The sequence below is a fragment of the Mustela erminea genome, chromosome 2 (genome assembly GCF_009829155.1).
Source record: "Mustela erminea isolate mMusErm1 chromosome 2, mMusErm1.Pri, whole genome shotgun sequence".
NCBI classification, from domain to species: Eukaryota; Metazoa; Chordata; class Mammalia; order Carnivora; family Mustelidae; genus Mustela; species Mustela erminea.
In genome coordinates, this window is record NC_045615.1 from 142,489,822 (window position 1) to 142,508,165 (window position 18,344).

Consider the following 18,344-nt stretch of genomic DNA (forward strand, 5'->3'; position numbering starts at 1 on the left):
AGAGTTTTTTGTTTACTTTTTTAATTTTTCAAGTGCAATTGTTTCTTACACATTACTATTAAATTATCATTTTAGCCAGTTATCAGCAAATTATAGTATGTATTCATTGTCTCTTCTTGTCACATTTAGTTTGCTTATTTTAAAGCAGAAACATTAGTTACACGTGTCTTGCAATATTTTTACCAATAATAAAATTAGAGACAACAATGAAAAATATCTTAGTGTGATTTTAATATTATTTTGAGATTTTTGGTTGTATAAAGTTTTAATGTAAAATGTCTATTATTGAAGGAAAATGATCTTTCAATAAAAAACACCTACAAGATCTTCAGCACTGATGGAATTTCCTTTCCAAGGTCAAGTTTTTCCTCATTTCAGTGACCATCTACAAGTAAGCTGGCGGTTATGTAACTTTTGTTGAGAAAGAAACATTTCAAGGCATTTTACGTGCTACCTTGTATTTTTTACTAGGTGACCCAGAGAAAAGTAATGAATAGGGGCAAATAAAATGTTTCTTTCAGTCCTAAATTGGAATTGAATGCTCTGCATGTCAGAGAAAATACTACCACCAGCCGCCTTCTCCGTGTGTGGGCTGCAGAACTGCCGCGGTGGCGGAAGCTGGGAGCCGGTGGAAAGGCGGCTTCCGGCCCCAGGCCAGACCTGCTGACTCACAGGCCTACACACCGAGGCATGGTTGAGGGAGGTGAGCAAGCTTTCCACCTTGGGGGCCACAAAGCTGATTAAGATAAACCCTACTCTATTACAATATTTGTTTTTAAATAAGAATTAGTACTTGGCGCACTTGCTAGCTCAGTTGGTAGAGCATGGGACTCAGTCTTGGGAGTTCAAGCTCCATGTTGGGCTTAGAGAATACTTAAAAATTAGTACAAATTCCATTGTGAACAAATATCAAAATTTTCAATAAAGACAGGGGGTTTTATTGCTATATTAAATGAAGACTGGGGTCAGTATTCTGATTTTTCTTTTTGCCTCAGGCTTTGCCACATGGCTTAGCCAAGCACCCTTTCAGCCCTCGTAACTGGAATGTGCATGTGGGCGGCAGGCCGGCCGCCGCGGGGATGGCGTCTGCGTTAGTGGGTTGAGCATCTGAGCTTCAAGGACAACAGCTTGTGTCTTCCCCAGGCCAAAGTCATGATGATTTCAGGAATTCACTGTTCCTGGCTATAGACTTCTAGTCCTTGTCCCAACTCTCTAAGCTATCCAATATTCTTTTTAATAATTCTTTTCTGCTTAGGGGCGCCTGAGTGGCTCAGTCATTTAAGCCTCTGCCTTCGGCTCAGGTCATGATCCCAGGGCCCTGGGATCTAGCCCTGCACCAGTCTTCCTGCTCAGTGGGGAGTCTGCTTTTCCCTCTCATGCACACACTCTCAAATAAATAAACTCTTAAAAAAAAAAAAAAGTGGGGCGCCTGGTGGCTCAGTGGGTTAAGCCTCTGCCTTCGGCTTAGGTCATGATCTCAGGGTCCTGGGATCGAGTCCCACATTGGGCTCTCTGCTCAGCAGGGAGCCTGCTTCCCTCCCCCCTGCCCCGCCTGCCTCTCTGCCTACTTGTGATCTCTCTCTCTCCTCTCAAATAAATTAAATTAAAATCTTAAAAATAAAACCAAACAAAAAAACACAGGTTATTTTCTGCTTAAAATAGCCCAAGTTGACTTCTGTATCTTGCAGCTAAGAATTCTGGCATGTTTGATATTTGGGCCTTTACTGAAGAACAAATGGACAAATGAAACTGATACCACGACTATGGAGATGAAGGGAAGCTAAACAATAGGAAACATTTCTGTTACGTTTTTTTGTTTTGTTTTGTTTAAATTTTATTTATTTATTTGACAGACAGAGATTACAAGTAGGCAAAGAGGCAGAGAGAGGAGGAAGCAGGCTCCCCGCTGAGCAGAGAGCCCGATGCGGGGCTCAATCCCAGGACCCTGGGATCATGACCTGAGCCGAAGGCAGAGGCTTCAACCCACTGAGCCACCCAAGCGCCCCCATTTCTGTTACGTTAAGTGCTTGGGAGCAAGTGTCTGGGAGGCGATAGGCCCTAAATAGCAGTGACTTCTACCACGAGTGGCGAAATTCTCAGTATCGCAGCAAAAAAAAAAAAAAATGCTGATTTATTACCTGAACTAGATCATGAAATTCCAAAGAAAACTGAGACATCTGTCCATCTTTTGAGTAATTTAAGTGATGTGAAAAAGAATAGCACATACGTTTTGTTCTAGTGATCTTCGCTACTACCACCCAAAACTTACTACCCTAACATACTACCCTAAAACTTAGTGGCTTAAAACTGCCATTTTATTATTTCTCGGGATCCTGTGGGTGAGGAATTAAACGTCTGGCACCAGGATAGCCTGAACAGCTGGGGCTGGCTGGAATGCCGGAGCCCGGTGCCTGGGACGTCCCCTGTCCCCGTGATCTGGCTTTCTCGGGTTGTAGAGCGTGGTGTTAGGGCCTCTCCCTCCCCACGCAGCCTCTCCATTTGGCCACCAGACTTTCTATGTGGCAGCTCAGGAGTTCCCTGAAAGCAGAAGCTGCCAGGCCTTCTTAAAGCTGAGGCTCAAAAGTGACAATAACGTCACCTCCACGGTGCATTCTACTGGCTAAAGCAGAACATGGACTCAGCCCAGGTACAAGAGGAGGAGGATGCAGAAAGGGCACAGCTCCCAGGAGGAGGAGAGATGGTCCACGGGGGCATCTTCATGCCAGCAAATGTGGCTGTGAGCGAAGTGCTATGGGACTGGAGAAGCTGCTCCAGCCCCAAACCATACAAATTATGAGAAATCAGGATAATTGAAAGTATATAGGGTATTTCCCTTCCTAGTGTTTGTTGTGTGCCCTTTCACCAAGCCAGTGAACAACAAAAAAAAGGCCTACGGCCACAAAATCAATAAACTGATAAACAGAGGTACAAAAATATTAAGGTTTGTGTGTCAAAAATTAGAAAAAAGAGGGTAAATCAACTTAAAACTCTACTATAGGAAGACACAGATATATAGATATAATACTGGTATTCTGTTCATTTAAAAATACTAATAAATAAGGAACCTAATTTGACAAAAAGCCTCACCTTTGAAAACCTTTGTTACAAATCTCACTGTAAATAGGTTAAGTGGAACATCACATCGTGGACTAAGTTTTTAACCCACTGGGTATATTCTGATCTTGTTTTTCACAGAAGTCTTCTATTTTAAAAAAAAAGAAAAAAACCCAAAGTTGAATATCTGTAGCCTAATTAAAAGAAAGTAATAAATAGATGGTTCTGTCCTATAATTCCTTTTAAAAGCACTTGTTCCTACTGAAGTAAAGTATAATCCTTCTCCAATAAAGTATAATAGGCAAGTGTCTTAGGCAAAATATAATCTTTAGTAAAAAATAAGACTATCCAAATACTTTATAATATTTTCAGACAGCTCAGATAATCCAGTAAGAACTGAGTCTGATTATATTTGATAGCCACCCAACAAATCCAGACAATAAACATAATTATTTCTACATCCAATAATAAGCATTGATTCCCAGACCACAGGAGAAGAGAAAACTTCCCCCGGAAGTTCATACACGCTTTGCAGTTGTCCACTCTTAGAGTCCAAGATCCACAGCTTCCCATCAGTAGATGCTGCTGCCAGCAACATTTCACTGCTGCCTTCTTGGCGATGGAAAGCAAACGGTGTTGCATACACCCGTGAAGTTGTTTCAAATTTCCACTGGAGATGACCTTTCATATTACAACAGTAGATAAAGCAATCGTGGGAACCAAAAAATATTTCTTGCTCTGATGCTGAGGTACATGGGGACGAAAAGATTGGTTCCCCGGTGGAGAACTGCCAGACCTGAAGGGTGATAAAGGCAAAAATCATTCATTCATCTAATTTCAATTCTCCTACAGCGTGAAGCTTGATTTTTAATTTTTTTTCTTAGAAAGTAATAAAGCCTTTTATTTTTGTAAACTGGAGAAATTCATCAGACACAGTTAAGGGGAAAAAAAAATCAAGGGAGATAAAAATATTTCTCTCTCTATAGTGGCTGTTAACGCACCGTGTTTACGGATGCTACGTTAACCGGGTACAGCGTGCCGCCGCGCTTCTTACAGCAGTTTAAGTTTTCAGGGTCAAGTGGAGCTGCACTTCACAGTTCCTCTTAATGAAGTCAGTACGAGCCCTCTGAGTAAAAATGCTTCAAAGGATGTGGAATGGACTAAGAATCAGGTTCACCAAAAGTGATTAAAAAAACAAACCACAGATTAAGTAAAAGACCCTGAATCACTAAGGAAATGTTGAAAAAGGAAAACAAAACTGGGGGCATCACGTTGCCTGATTTCAAGCTTTACTACAAAGCTGTGATCACCAAGACAGTGTGGTCCTGACACAAAAGCAGACACACAGACCAGTGGAACAGTGTAGAGAGCCCAGATATGGACCCTCAACTCTACAGCCGACTAATCTTCGACAAAGCAGGAAAAAATATACAGTGGAAAAAAGATAGTCTCTTCAATAAATTGTGCTGGGAAAATTGGACAGCTATGTACAGAAGAATGAAACTTGACCATTCTCTTAAACCATACATAAAGATAAACTCAAAATGGATGAAAGACCTCAATGTGAGCCAGGAATCCATCAAAATCCTAGAGGAGAACACAGGCAGTAACCTCAGGCCTAAGTCTAAGGTCGTGTTTGCAAATGCACAGTAACAGCGGCACAATAAGAACGAAATGAACACGGTGGGTCTCTTCGCGAAATCGGATTTGTAATCCTAATTCTGTCCCTCACTTAGACAAAATCACTCTCATCTTTCTATGGGTCATCCAAAAAAAAAAAAAAAAGGAATAATAGCATATTCAAACAACTTTGTAAATTAAAATACTAAGTGAACATAATAAAAGACTTCATCACAAAGTAACTGTCACACAGCAAGAGGAACTGCCAGGCTATGAGAGCTGAGAGTAGAAGGAAAAGCAGCAGAATCCATGCTGGCCAGGACCAGGCTAACTCGGGCTGGAACTTGTGTGCTCGAGGCCACCACAAAGCCTCCAGAGCACACATCCAGCACCAGTTATGCCCTCAGTGACAGTGACCTGTGGATAAAGAAGCAGAGATGATGCTCCCAACAAAAGAGCTCATGTCGCCCAGAAGCAGCCTCCCTTCCCTGCCAGTCATGATGTTGAAGACGGGACGTCCACTCGGTGCAATCTGGGTTACGCAACCTATTTCAGTATTCACAGAAAAGGCAGGGGCTTCTTTAAATATTCAAAACCTCAACAGAAGTTATAATAAAATTGGCTAAAAGCTGGTAAAGTTTTTAAAATTAGAGGCCGGCATGGCACAATAGCAGAACCGTGCTTGAGTAGAATCTTCAATCTGCTATCCCCTCGTTCAAAAAGTAAGACAATCTACCATCCCCTCATTCCAAAATTAAGAAACCCATGGCCTGACCATTAAAATCAAACTTGTTTTCAACACAGGGAGTTGAACGATGTTTATAAAATTTTACTACGATGACTTGGAGAAAGATACATAAAATAAAACCAGAAATTTTTCACCTGTTCTCCAAAGTGAGTAAAGCAGAGTAAACTCCCATCCACGCAGCCAATACAAACATACTGCAGGCCACACCGTGGAGAAGAAAAGAGTGGTTTTCCACAGGAATATTGCCAAACTCTCTTCCCAGTGGCCTGTCATGGGCAAAAAGTGATTGACAGCGTTTAAGTCATCCTACTAATCTACTAATCAATTACCCTTTACAAAACAAACTCATAAATCTCCCAGAGGCAAAGCTATAAACATCGGAGTAAGCTATAATGGCATGCTGACAACCTAAATGAAGCTAGTACACGTACACACAGCTATGAAATTAGTGCTCTTTATGAGAGCTGTGATAACAACTTACAATAAAACCAGGAAATAATTAGTACATAAGATCTATCCTCAAACCATTCTATGTTCTAGTATGACAGGGAAACTTCTGTCAATTTAAAAAACAGATAAAAGACACATAGAACTTCTATTTTCTCATCCTTCTAGACTTCACGTTATATTTAATGAGCTCTGGTTCAGTAAGAACTCGACTATATCTAATTAAAAACTACTTCAAATTGCAAAAATAAAACACTTAAAAATAGGTAATAACGTCAATACGTATTTTATGCCTACAGGATTTATAGCCAGTAAAAGTCCTCCCAGTGTAGCCACGTATAAGTGATGTGGAAGCAGGCTCAAACAAGGGGAAGACAAGACAGTTCCTCCACAATGTAACTTCCAAACACACTTCTTTTCCTGCAAATAAGAAAGCAAATTAATTGGCTTGTGTTGGTGGTTAACAAATCTACATGCCCTAATCCTCACGATATTATGTCTATTTAGTTAAGTAACTTTTTATTCTTAGTATAAAAGGAATACAGGCTCCTCGTATAGATTCCAGTCAGCATAAAGACAAGGAGCACCCAGAGATAACTATGTTGATAGTTTAGCATTTTTTCCTTTTGATATTTTTGGGACATGCACAGTTTAATACAGAGATCATTCTGAGTATATACTGAATATATATCTACTTTGTTTTTAAAAGATTTTATTTATTTGAGAGAAGAGAGAGAACAAGCAGGGAGGAGGAGCAGGCTCCCCACTGAGCAGGGAGCCCAATGTGCTGCTCGATCCCGGGACCTGGACCTGAGCTGAAGGCAGGCGCCCCTACCTCGTATGTCATTTAGCTCACTTACTTGGTAAAACTATTTAGACACTACTTTAATCCATAACATCCCATCTGAACATAAAATAATTTATCTTATCACTGAACGTTGTCTGGAACTGATTTCCTGGTATTATGAACAACTTAGAAATACACATCTTGGTGTACACGTATGTCCATGTTTCTGACTGGTTTGCCAGGATAGAAGAATTTTACTGCATCAAAGGATATGAAAGTTACCTGTGGCCAAACTGTTTTCCTCAGAGGCTTCACTAGTTACGACCTCCCCCAACTCCCACTAGCATTTACCATACCGTTCCGATCTAATATTGTTTCTTCATCATGTAGTTTAAAATTTTCATTCTTTTGATTATTAAAGGTATGAAACACTTGAATATACTTACGAGGCATTTCTTCTTTGGGGTCTTTTATGTTTAGAGCCTTCATTTTTCTATATGGGTCTTTATAAATTGCCTTTGTTCTTTATTTCCGTTTTCTTATCATTGATTTTTTTTTTTTTAAGATTTATTTATTTGATTGACAGAGATCACAAGTAGGCAGAGCAGCAGGCAGAGAGAGAGGCGGGGAAGCAGGCTCCCTGCTGAGCAGAGAGCCTGATGTGGGGCTCGATCCCAGGACCCTGGGATCATGACCTGAGCCGAAGGCAGAGGCTTAACCCACTGAACCACCCAGGCACCCCTCTTATTAATGATTTTTAACCAAAGCACTTGCTTCACATTGTTTCCCCAACTTATCAGGTCTTACTGATATTTTCCTTTGTGATCCTTTTATTGTCAAGATAGTAATTCTAATTTCTTTATATTTAAAAACTCTGAGTAGCAAATTCATTTGTGAAAATCTGGTAAGGAAGTTAAAAATGTCTTCAGATATTAAGACTGTTAATTAACTCATTCTTCCCAAAGTGCTAAATTTAGGGAAGAGTTAATACCTGCTCCCTTAGTCAAGAGCACCTGACAGTTTCACATTCTTCTAAGCTTAGAGGAAACCGATGGGGTGAATTCTCACATAAATATCCAGAGCATATGCGCGCTGGTCGTGAGAGCCGACGTAGAGGAGCCCTGTGGTTGGATCCACGGCTGCCGAGCTCTTGACAGCATCCTCCGTAGGAAACGTCCAGTGTGTTTCTCCACTATTACTTTTCAGAACATAAACTAACCCATTATAACAGCCTGTCGGGAGACAAAATAGGAAAGATGAGATTTAAATACGTCCCTGGAAAATAATTCTCCAGCCTTGATCCTGACGATTTATATTCGATGCTCTTCGTGTGTCCATCTGTGTTCGGCTCAGACTGAAATTTCAGCAATGTAAAGCAGTAACCACTTATAAAAAATATTGACTTAGGAGACACACCTTATTATGTTTGAAGTGCCCTGAAGTGCTTCACTGCGGAGAACACAACTGAGAAACTCTCCACTGCAGAGCAGAGAGGCTTCGACAGACCCGGGATCAAATCTCTTCAAGGCCATCCCTGGCCAAATGACCCAGCACTGCTGAGCCTCAGTTATTTTCTGCGGTATGTGGACACCTCTGCTCCAGAGTTAGTGTGATAATCAGGATAACCTGGGTAGGTACCGGCGCATATTATTCAAGAAATGCGAACATTCACAACAGCCAGCATTTACTGAGCGTTGACCTGGTGAAGCGTTCTCGGAACTTTACATCTATTAATCCATGGAATCCTCCCAATGAGGCAAGTGCGATGATATCCGCATTTTACAGATGACAAAAGGAAGCGCCAAGAGCTCATGTTACTAGGGTAAAACTATGAGCTGACATGTGGCAGAGCCAGGACTTGAAGCCAACAAGTCGAGCTCCAGGCCCGGGCGCGTCACTCCAGCAGACTGCTTCTCCCAACCCACTGTGCGAATGAGGAGACAGGGCAGGAGTCCCGACCTGGGGCAGCCAGAGTAACCCAGGGGGACGTAGGGGTGCTCAAAACCTACAAGGAGAAGATTGTTCAAGTTCCCCGCAGTGCATCTAACTCAGGGGAAGTTGCCTTTGGGCAATGGCCCGCCATTTTCTACTTGGCTCTGCCTATGCGCATCACCTACTCCCTTGGGGCTCACTTGAGGCCCAGTTTCCGAATAGCGATGGTGCCGTCTTCTTTCGCACAGCTACTACTTAGTAGCAAGGCAGTGGCCTGCTCAGTGATGTTCGCGCGAAGGGAAGCGTCCTACACAGTGCAGTACCCCACGACTCAGCTGGGTAATGAAACATTTCTTTCAGTTCAGTTCATTTCCAGAAGGAAATCTTTGTGACCTTGGGTTAGGCAAAAATTTTTTGGCTAGGACATCAAAAAGCATGACCCATAATAGAAAATAAATGATCAACTGGACGTCATTAAAATTAAGAACTTCTCTTCAAAAGACATAATGTGAACGAATAAAAGGGAAAACAAGCCACAGACTAGGAGAAAATATGTGAAACATGAATCTGATAAGGGACTTGTATCCAGAATACATAATATTCTCAGAACCCAGTATGAAAATAAGCAAAAAAATACTGGGCAAAAGATCTGAAGAGACAGGTCATAAAGGATACACAGATGGCAATTAAGTTTATAAAAAGAAACACAACATCATTAGTCATTAAAGAAATGTAAATTAAAACCACAATGAAAGACCACAACATAACAATTTGAGTGGCTAAAATAAAAAAATTTTCAAATTCACCATACCAGGTGTTAGCAACCGGGAACAACAACCTCTCTTATATCAATGGTAGGAATGCAAAGTGGTTCAGTCAACTTGGAAAATATTTTGGCCATTTTTTACAAAGTTAAAACTAGGGGACGCCTGGGTGGCTCAGTGAGTTAAATCCTCTGCCTTCGGCTCAGGTCGTGATCTCAGGGTCCTGGGATCGAGTCCCGCATCAGGCTCTCTGCTCAGCGGGGAGCCTGCTTCCTCCTCTCTCTCTGCCTGCCTCTCTGCCTACTTGTAATCTCTGTCAAATAAATAAATAAAATCTTTTAAAAAAAAAAAAAAGCTACACTTACTGTATAATCTTCATCTCCTAGGTATTGACCCAAGTGAAATAAAAACTTACATTCACACAAGATCCCATTCACAAATGCTTACAGCAGTCTTACTCATAATTATCAAAAACTGTGGGGAAAAAAACTGGAAATAACCCACATGTCAATGGACAAACTACGGTACATTCACACAACAGAATACACACAGCAGTAAAATAAACCTCTTGGGGCGCCGGGTGCTCAGTGAAGCTCCCGCTCTTGATTTCCGCCCCGGCCATGATCTCAGGGCTGGGAGGCTGAGCCCTGCGTCTGCCTCTTTACCCCATCCCCACCCCCGCTCACACAGGCTCTCTCTCTCTCTCTCTCTCAAAAAAAAAGAACAAGTCTGCTGATATATGCAACAATATGGACGAATCCCAAGCACATGTAAGGAAAAGAAGCCAGACTCCAAAGCAAAAACCAAAAGAAGCAAAACTAAAGGGACAGAAAACAGATCAGTGGCTGCCCAGCGTTGAGTAGGAGGAGGGACCACTACAAAGTGACAGAGAATCTTCCAAGTAATGGACTTGTGATTGTGGGAGCGCTTACATGACACTACACATCTGTCAAAACAGAGCTATAACGAGGGTAAGTTCTACTGCATGTAAATTCTTTCTTAATTTAAAAATGTTGGAGCACCTGGGTGGCTCAGTCAGTTAAGCGTCTGACTTCAGCTCAGGGTCCTGGGATCGAGCCCTACACTGGGCTCCCTGCTCGGCACAGAGTCTGCATCTCCCTCTGCCCCACCCCCTGCTCGTGCTCTCTCTCCCTCTCAAATAAACAAACTCTTAAAAAAAAAAAAATGTCTGAAGTCCTAACTGACCACCATGTGCCACAAGCCTTGACCCTTGGGCTGCCAACAGTCACCTCCGTGAGCTTTCAGGACAGGAATGACACGTGCTCACGCACAGGTACCGCCGCAAGTTTCCTGGAGCAGAGGTTTCAAAATGTACATGGACAGAGGGAAGGATCAAACATCCCAGCTAGGATACCACGAGCAGGGAGACATACTCCGAAGCACTTCCCACAAGACTCGACAAGCAGATAAAGGAAAGCTTAATGTAGTGTGGGGAGTCAAGAGAATGGCAGACGGACGGGGAGGCATTCCCCCGGGACCCCGTATTCTTAGTCAAGTACAAGCCACCTATAACCTTAATGAAACTGAACCGCAGCTGGGAGCCCACGCTTCACGCGTCTCTACCTAACAAGGCACCGAAGGATTCATAAGCAATTATCTCACTTCATCTTCTCAAAAGCTCTATGTTGTATGTGGAATTTCAGAAACACGAGCAAGGGGAGTAGGGAGACAAACCAAGAATCAGACCCTTAGCTCTAGAGAACAAACAGATGGTTATGGGGGGCGGGGAGGAGGGGGTGGGGGGAGGTGAAACAGGTGGTGGGGATTAAAGAGGATACTTGTCATGACAAGCACTGACAATGCACAGCACTGCTGAGTCACTCCATTGCACACCTGAAACTAATATAACCCTGTTACCCACACTGGAATTAAAATAAGAAACGTAAAAAAAAAAAAAAAAAAAAGCTCTATGATGATTGTAGCGGTTTTAAAATCTGTCCACAAATTCTCTGATACTCTTCCTTCAAGAGCTGGAGCCTAAATTCCCCTCCCCTTGAGTACAGGCCAGGAATAACGATGTGCTTCTTTTTTTTTTTTTAAAGATTTTATTTATTTGACAGAGATCACAAGTAGGCAGAGAGGCAGGCATAGAGAGGGGGCGGGGAAGCAGGCTCCCCGCTAAGCAGAGAGCCCGATGTGGGACTCGATCCCAGGACCCTGAGATCATGACCTGAGCCAAAGGCAGCGGCTTAACCCACTGAGCCACCCAGGCACCCTAACGATGTGCTTCTAACGAACAGAAAAAAAGTGAGGGTATGCAACTTGGGAGACTAAGTCATAAAGTCCTCCCCTTCCCTCCCCTCCGTCCTGCCCCCACCTCTGGGAGCACTCACTCTGACAGAAGTGAGCTGCCAGGCTGCGAGGGTGCTCAGGTGGCCTAGAGGGGCCCATGTGACAAGAAACTGGAAAGTTCTTGTCAAGCATCAGCTCGAACTGAAGCCTTCTGCTGGCAGCAGTGTGAGTCAGCTGTCCCGGAAGCAGATTTTCCAGCCCAAGTCAAGCTTTCATTTGACCGCAGCCACATGGGAAATCCTGAACCAGGACTTCCAGTTAAGCGGCTCTTTTTTTTTTTTTTTAAAGATTTTATTTATTTATTTGACAGAGAGAGATCACAAGTAGGCAGAGAGGCAGGCAGAGAGAGGGAGAGGAAGGGAAGCAGGCATCCTGCCGAGCAGAGAGCCCAATGCGGGACTCGATCCCAGGACCCTGAGATCATGACCTGAGCCGAAGGCAGAGGCTTAACCCATGGAGCTACCCAGGCTCCCTAAGCTGCTCCTTTCTTACCTCAGAAACTGGGAGGTGTTTGTTACTCTAAACCATTAAGTTTTGGGACAATTTACGATGCAACATGCTTTATTTATTATACCCATATGCTCGGGAGAACACGTGTGGTCCCAAGAGGTTCAGCAACTCGTCAGAGTTCACAGAGCTGAGAGGAGTTTTAGCGCTAGGTTCAAATCCAGGGACTAAGACCCAAGGCCCGCACTGTGAATTAGCACGTGGGTGACGATTATTCTTTAACCACCACAAACCCACCATACATAAGTTTTTAAATTTACCTAGCGCACACCAGCGTTATCATATGGTAATTAAGTTCAACTCTATAAACCTCCGATTCAGAAACTTACCCACTACAATGAAGTTTCCACACCTAGATACACACGCTGAGGATTCAATTCGGTCTCCCAAAATCTGCTCCCACTTCACCTTGCCAGAGTGAAGGTCAAGGGCCGTCATTCTGTGAGAATGCGAGCCCACGTACACGGTTGGGGAGGGCTTCTCGACAGCAGGGATTACGACCAGCGGGGAAGCATCCACACATTTGCCGGTGTCTGACCTCCATCTCACGCGCAGCTCCATTTTCTTGGCCGCTGCCACACATGTTCCTGCTTCAGAAACCTCTGCAACACAGGATGCATCTTGTGACTTCCCAAGAAGAGCGGGAGGATTTAAGCTTTTTACATTTTGAGTATTAGTCAGTGAAATTAAATCAGAAGAATGGGCTGAAGAGCAAAGCCTTAACCTAGTGAAAGACTTCGTATTCAGTGACAAAATCTGACTCCCTCTGCTCACTGCAGTAAAAGCAGTTAGTTCATTGTCACAACTTAATGTCATGACAGATTTCTGATGTAAAGATTTTCCACTGGTTTCTTCTTGGTTACTGTCGCTGAATTTTCTTTTCGTGGCATGATTCTTGCTGAATTCCAGATCTTCATCTGGAAACACTGTCTGAAGGACGTGATTGTGAATCTCTAAAATGGAACTGCTTAGAATAATCTCCAGAAGCCCAGGCACTGATGTGCCAACTAGTTTCTCAATCTCATTGAGGAACCGTACGGACTTTAAGGAATCTCCACCACTGTTTAAGAAGAGTGACTCATCGGGAACCTTCAAAGGATCTTCTGAGAGATTCAGAATCGACTACAGATGAGAAAAGGGAGAAATACAGTGAAGTAAAGGCCTAAAACCAAAACAATTCAACGAATTTATAGACACTATATAGAGCATAGGACTTAACATTAATGATGTGAACAAAAGACACACAAAATAGTATTTTTAATAATTAAATTTTAAAGTAGTAAAGAAGACGATCACTAGTCTACCAATTTTGTCACAAACTCACTCTAAATCTACAAGTTACATTTTCCTTTAGAGCACTTTTCCTACTCATAAAATAGCAAGTGGAATTATAAAAATAGTATTTACTAATTATAAACTCCACAAAATATTAAAATCTGATATTTCTATAACATGGGAACAATATTTATATTCATTCGCTTCACTAAACCAAAACTGTGTTTCAAGAATCTAAGAATGAAGTGAGACGTTTTATCAAGATATCCTTTATTTTCAGGCAAGAGTATACAATTACATCCTCTTTTCAGAACCCTTCAAGAAAGTTCCACATTTTATCTAAGAAAAACTGTACTGACCTATGGTTTAATATACACATATTTCAAAATAAACTTTTTAAAATGTTTACTATACATATTTCTATATATACAAATAGTCCCCAGCTTAACAATGATTTGACTTAAGCTGTTGTTTTGCTTTTTTGTTTAAGTAGGCTCCACACCCAGTGTGGACCTCAATGCAGGGCTTGAATTGATGACCCTGAGATCAAGACCTGACCCTAAATCAAGAGTCAGATGCTTAACTGACTAAGCCACCCAGGTACCCCTTAAGATTTTTTAACTTCACAATGGTGTGAAAACAATATGCATCCAACAGAAACTGTACTTCAAATTCTGATCTCTTCCCAGTCCAGCAACACTCATTAGCTCATGATGCTGGGGGGGGACAGCAAGCCACAGCTCCCAGGTTTACTCCACAAGAGTAAACAACTGATACACTTGTGACCATCCGTACCCACACAACCCTTCTGTTTTTCACTTACAGTACAGTACTCAATAAATTACCTGAAATATCCAACAATTTATTATAAAATAGGCTTTGTGTCAGATGTTTTTGCCCAACTGTAAGCTAATATAAGTGTTCTGAGCACATTTAAGGCAGGCTAGACAAAGCTATGATGTTCGGTAGGTGTATTAAATGCATTTTGACTATGAAATTTTCAACTTACAATGGGTTTATCCAGATGTAACCTCATCCTAAGTTGAGGGAGGTCTGTATATACAAATTCCATTAAGCAGAAACCATACATGTTGTTACTGCAAGTTCCTCGGGAATAATGACATTAAGCCCTTATACCAGACTGCAGTATAGCAAGATTTGGCCATTTTTCTCAATTCTGACAAGCACTGCAATCCACTGCCCCACCGGAGAAAAGTTATATCAAGATGGGTCTTGTCTACCCGTGCTTTTTATGTCTACCTCCCTTCTTTTTTTGTCTTGTTGTTTTAAAGATTTTTACTTATTTGTCGGAGAGAGAGAAAGCAGGCAGAGGGAGAAGCAGGCTTCCCGCTGAGTAGAAAGCCTGTTGTGGGACTCAATCCCAGGACATGATCTGAGCCGAAGGCAGATGCTTAACCAACTAAGCCACCCAGGTGTCCCTGTCTACCTCACTTCTAAATAATTTCTTTAGGGTGGGGGGCGCCTGGTTGGCTCAGTGGGTTAAAGCCTCTGCCTGCAACTCAAGTCATGATTCCAGTTTCCTGGGATCGAGCCCTGCGCCAGGCTCTCTGCTTAGCAGGGAGCCTGCTTCCCCCCACCCCTCTCTGCCTGCCTCTCTGCCTACTTGTGATCTCTGTCAAATAAATAAATAAATAAATAAATCTTTAAAAAAATAAATTTCTTAATGAGGAGCTTAATTTTAGAGAAACTAATCCCTATTTTAATACAAATTGAATAAACAATGTTCTATTATTTAACATTTGGGCATTAATAACATTCTCAGAAAAGTTTATCAGCTGTATTAGGATGTTAATAGTCCAAAAGATAAAGCATGACCTCTTTATAAAATAACAAACTTGTATCGTAAAAGTTGTACCTTCCACAAATACTGTAATTTTTCCCAGAGTTCCTCTTTTCCATTGAGTTTGCACTCAGATTTCAAGTTTAAATAGTTTAAATATATCTTGTTTAACTCCAAAACATCAATTTTACCTAAAAAGAGAAATTGTTTAAAAATTTCAGTTCAGACCCTATCTTCATTAGTCTTAAGAATCCACACATTTTTCAATGAAAAACTTTGAAATTTTATACAACAGTTTGTAAAAGATAATCAATTCTAAAGAAAGTAGCTCCACACTACCAAAAATGTAACGGGTGGTAAGAAAGGAAGAGCTAATGTGAGTTAAAAAAGGACCCTACTAACTGAACAACTACTGTATTTTGATGTAAATATTAAGTAAAGATGAAATTGGGAAGACAATATGATCATTAAGAACAAATGTTTGAAATCAAAAAGTCTTAGATAGAATTTCAACTCTACCATTAACCAGCACTGTAATTTTGTGAAAATTACTTAACCTCTTTAAGCCTTACTTTCCATATCTGTAAATGGGAATTACACTATCCACTCACAGGATTTTCTAGAGATAAGATGAGTTACTTATACAAAGTCCTTAACAGAGTATACCACAATATATGCTAATATTACTTAGAATAATAAGGATTTTAAAGGCCTTTAAAGTAGTTATGAATTAGTATTCATTTAGCACCAAAACAAATCTGCTTCCGATGATTTTACCATGAGATGTAAATGGTAGAGATTCGATCAACAAGAGTTCATCCGGGATCGCATGACTTGGAAGATGTTTCTGCAGTTCTTTAAAGATGTATTCCTTTACGAAATCATTTTTGGACACCACAAACAGAATTAATTTTTCCTGATTATACCAGGTAACTGCACAAGACTCCACTTGCTGAAGTCCTTCAGCAACCTATGAGAGAGATTACCCCAATCTGTCAGAAGACATTTAAAAGCAAACTTCCTAAATGCTCAAACTTCTCATGTCTGAAATCAACAGTCAAATAAAATTGTAAAATAGCTAGAGACTTAATGAAAAAAACCTGACTGCTACTACTGCTATTACCAGCACACTAGGTTCTTCATGTTTTTAAAATAATCACTCTCACAGCAAAGTAAACCATTATTTTCACAGTCATCAAAATCCATTCTGTCACTTATTTAAAATATAACTCTTCTGGGGCGCCTGGGTGGCTCAGTGGGTTAAAGCCTCTGCCTTTGGCTCAGGTCATGATCCCAGGGTCCTGGGATCGAGCCCCACATTGGGCTCAGCAGGGAGCCTGCTTCCCCCTCCCTCTCTGCCTGCTTCTCTGCCTACTTGTGATCTCTGTCAAATAAATAAATAAAATCTTTAAAACAAAAAACAACTCTCTTCATGCTGAGAATAAGGGCACACTGAATAACCCACACCTATTACTGTAACTCATTACTAATGCCAAAAATCTTAGGTTTAAATAACATGAATAGAGAATGCTGGCACAGAAAACTGGTGGTGGCTACCTCTAAAACCTACATCTGTTAGTAGAGACTTAATATTTAAAGAATTCTACCTGTTGCACAAGTTCAATGTTAAGACGTTTGCCATGTCGTTTGATCTGACTGTCCTTTCGTCCCAAGAAAAACATTTCTCCATCTTTCACCATCACCAAATCTCCTGTGGCTCGCATTGTGCCAAGAGGTACTGTCGTCTCATCATCAAGAAAACATACTCTCTTTCTGCCACCTTCACAAGATATAAACACCAATGTAATAATAATAATAATAATAATAATAATAAACAACCCATGGAAAATTAATAAAGAAACCATCAAATCAAGAACATCTTCAAAAGTTCAATTACTAAGTTTCACATTTTGAATATCTGTATGAAAAAGGGGCAGCACACTTTTAAATGTCACCTGGTAAAAGTAAATACAATAACCTCAGTAAAATAAAGGAATAAAACAAGATTTATTTCTAAAAAATACAAGTGATTAAAAATAATTCTTAGAGGGGTGCCTGGGTGGCTCCGTTGGTTAAGTAACTGCTTTTGGCAGTCACGATCCTGGAGTTCCAGGATTGAGTCCCGCACTGGGCTCCCCGCTCGAGCGGCAGGGAGTCTGCCTCTCCCTCTGGCCCTCTCTCCTCTCATGCTCTCTCTCACTCTCTTTCTCTCAAATAAATAATCTTTAAAAAAAAATTCTTGGAATACTGATTTAGGGATATCTGGGTGGCTCAGTCGTTAGGCGCCTTTGGCTCAGGTCATGATCCTAGGGTCCTGGGATCAAACCCTGCGTCAGGCTCCCTGCTCAGTGGGAAGCCTGCTTCTCCCTCTCCCACTCTCCCTGCTTGTGTTCCTTCTCTCACTGTGTCTCTCTCTCTGTCAAATAAATACATAAAAACCTTAAAAAAAAAAAACCGATTATAGAGAATTTTGGCTATAAATATAAAGGTCCAACTTGCAATTTCTCAATTACTTTTATATCTTCTCTAAGGGTATCAAATATTGTTACCTGAAATGACTATGGTAACACATTAACTGTTTCATGACTGTGAGAATGAAATTAAAAATTATCATCACTGAAAAGAATAGAATAAAATTAACATATCAGGTATTTTTCTTGGAAAAAAAAAAAAGAAGATATTCTCAATCAACAAACGTAAAATCACCTAAAAATATTTGGCCATGGCCCTCTTGAATCGTGAAACCATTAGTATCTCTGACTTCAACTACTGTTCCAAGCAGTGGAAATCCCAGTGGTACCGGCAATTCACATCTACGAAAACACAATAACCCAAATCACATTTAAATTTCTCATTTGAATAGAAAATTTTCCAATGTATTTAAATTACATCATACCAAATAAAAAGTTTTGGTTATGTTATAATTCAAAGACGGCCAAGAGCAAAAGGTTAGGTGGAAAGGTTATTATAGGTTATTTATTTGTTTAGTCACAAAAAAGTTATAACAGATCTGCAGCACCAGTTATAAGAAAGGCTCTGGATTCCCATCTTAAAATTCTAGATAAAACAGGCACCCAGGTTGCTCAGTTGGTAAGC

At 41.1% G+C, this 18,344-nt stretch overlaps 1 protein-coding gene across 10 annotated transcripts in view; it reads right to left on the reverse strand.

Moving 5' to 3' along the window:
* The window catches only part of AASDH (aminoadipate-semialdehyde dehydrogenase), a 42,327-nt gene that overhangs the window by 2,275 nt on the left and 21,708 nt on the right, over nt 1-18,344 (reverse strand). For 8 of the 10 annotated variants that reach the window (XM_032334365.1, XM_032334368.1, XM_032334363.1 and 5 more), the window contains 9 exons: nt 17,955-18,061; nt 16,856-17,028; nt 16,026-16,218; nt 15,324-15,439; nt 12,502-13,294; nt 7,725-7,888; nt 6,167-6,289; nt 5,557-5,688; nt 3,365-3,850 (listed from right to left, as the gene is read on the reverse strand). In XM_032334365.1, coding sequence (XP_032190256.1) covers nt 3,461-3,850; nt 5,557-5,688; nt 6,167-6,289; nt 7,725-7,888; nt 12,502-13,294; nt 15,324-15,439; nt 16,026-16,218; nt 16,856-17,028; nt 17,955-18,061 — 2,191 coding nt within the window. In that variant the 3' untranslated portion in view covers nt 3,365-3,460. Of the gene's footprint in view, nt 1-3,087; nt 3,203-3,364; nt 3,851-5,556; nt 5,689-6,166; nt 6,290-7,647; nt 7,889-12,501; nt 13,295-15,323; nt 15,440-16,025; nt 16,219-16,855; nt 17,029-17,954; nt 18,062-18,344 lie in introns of those variants that run through there. The other 2 variants (XM_032334366.1, XM_032334369.1) reach the window with 2 other exon arrangements.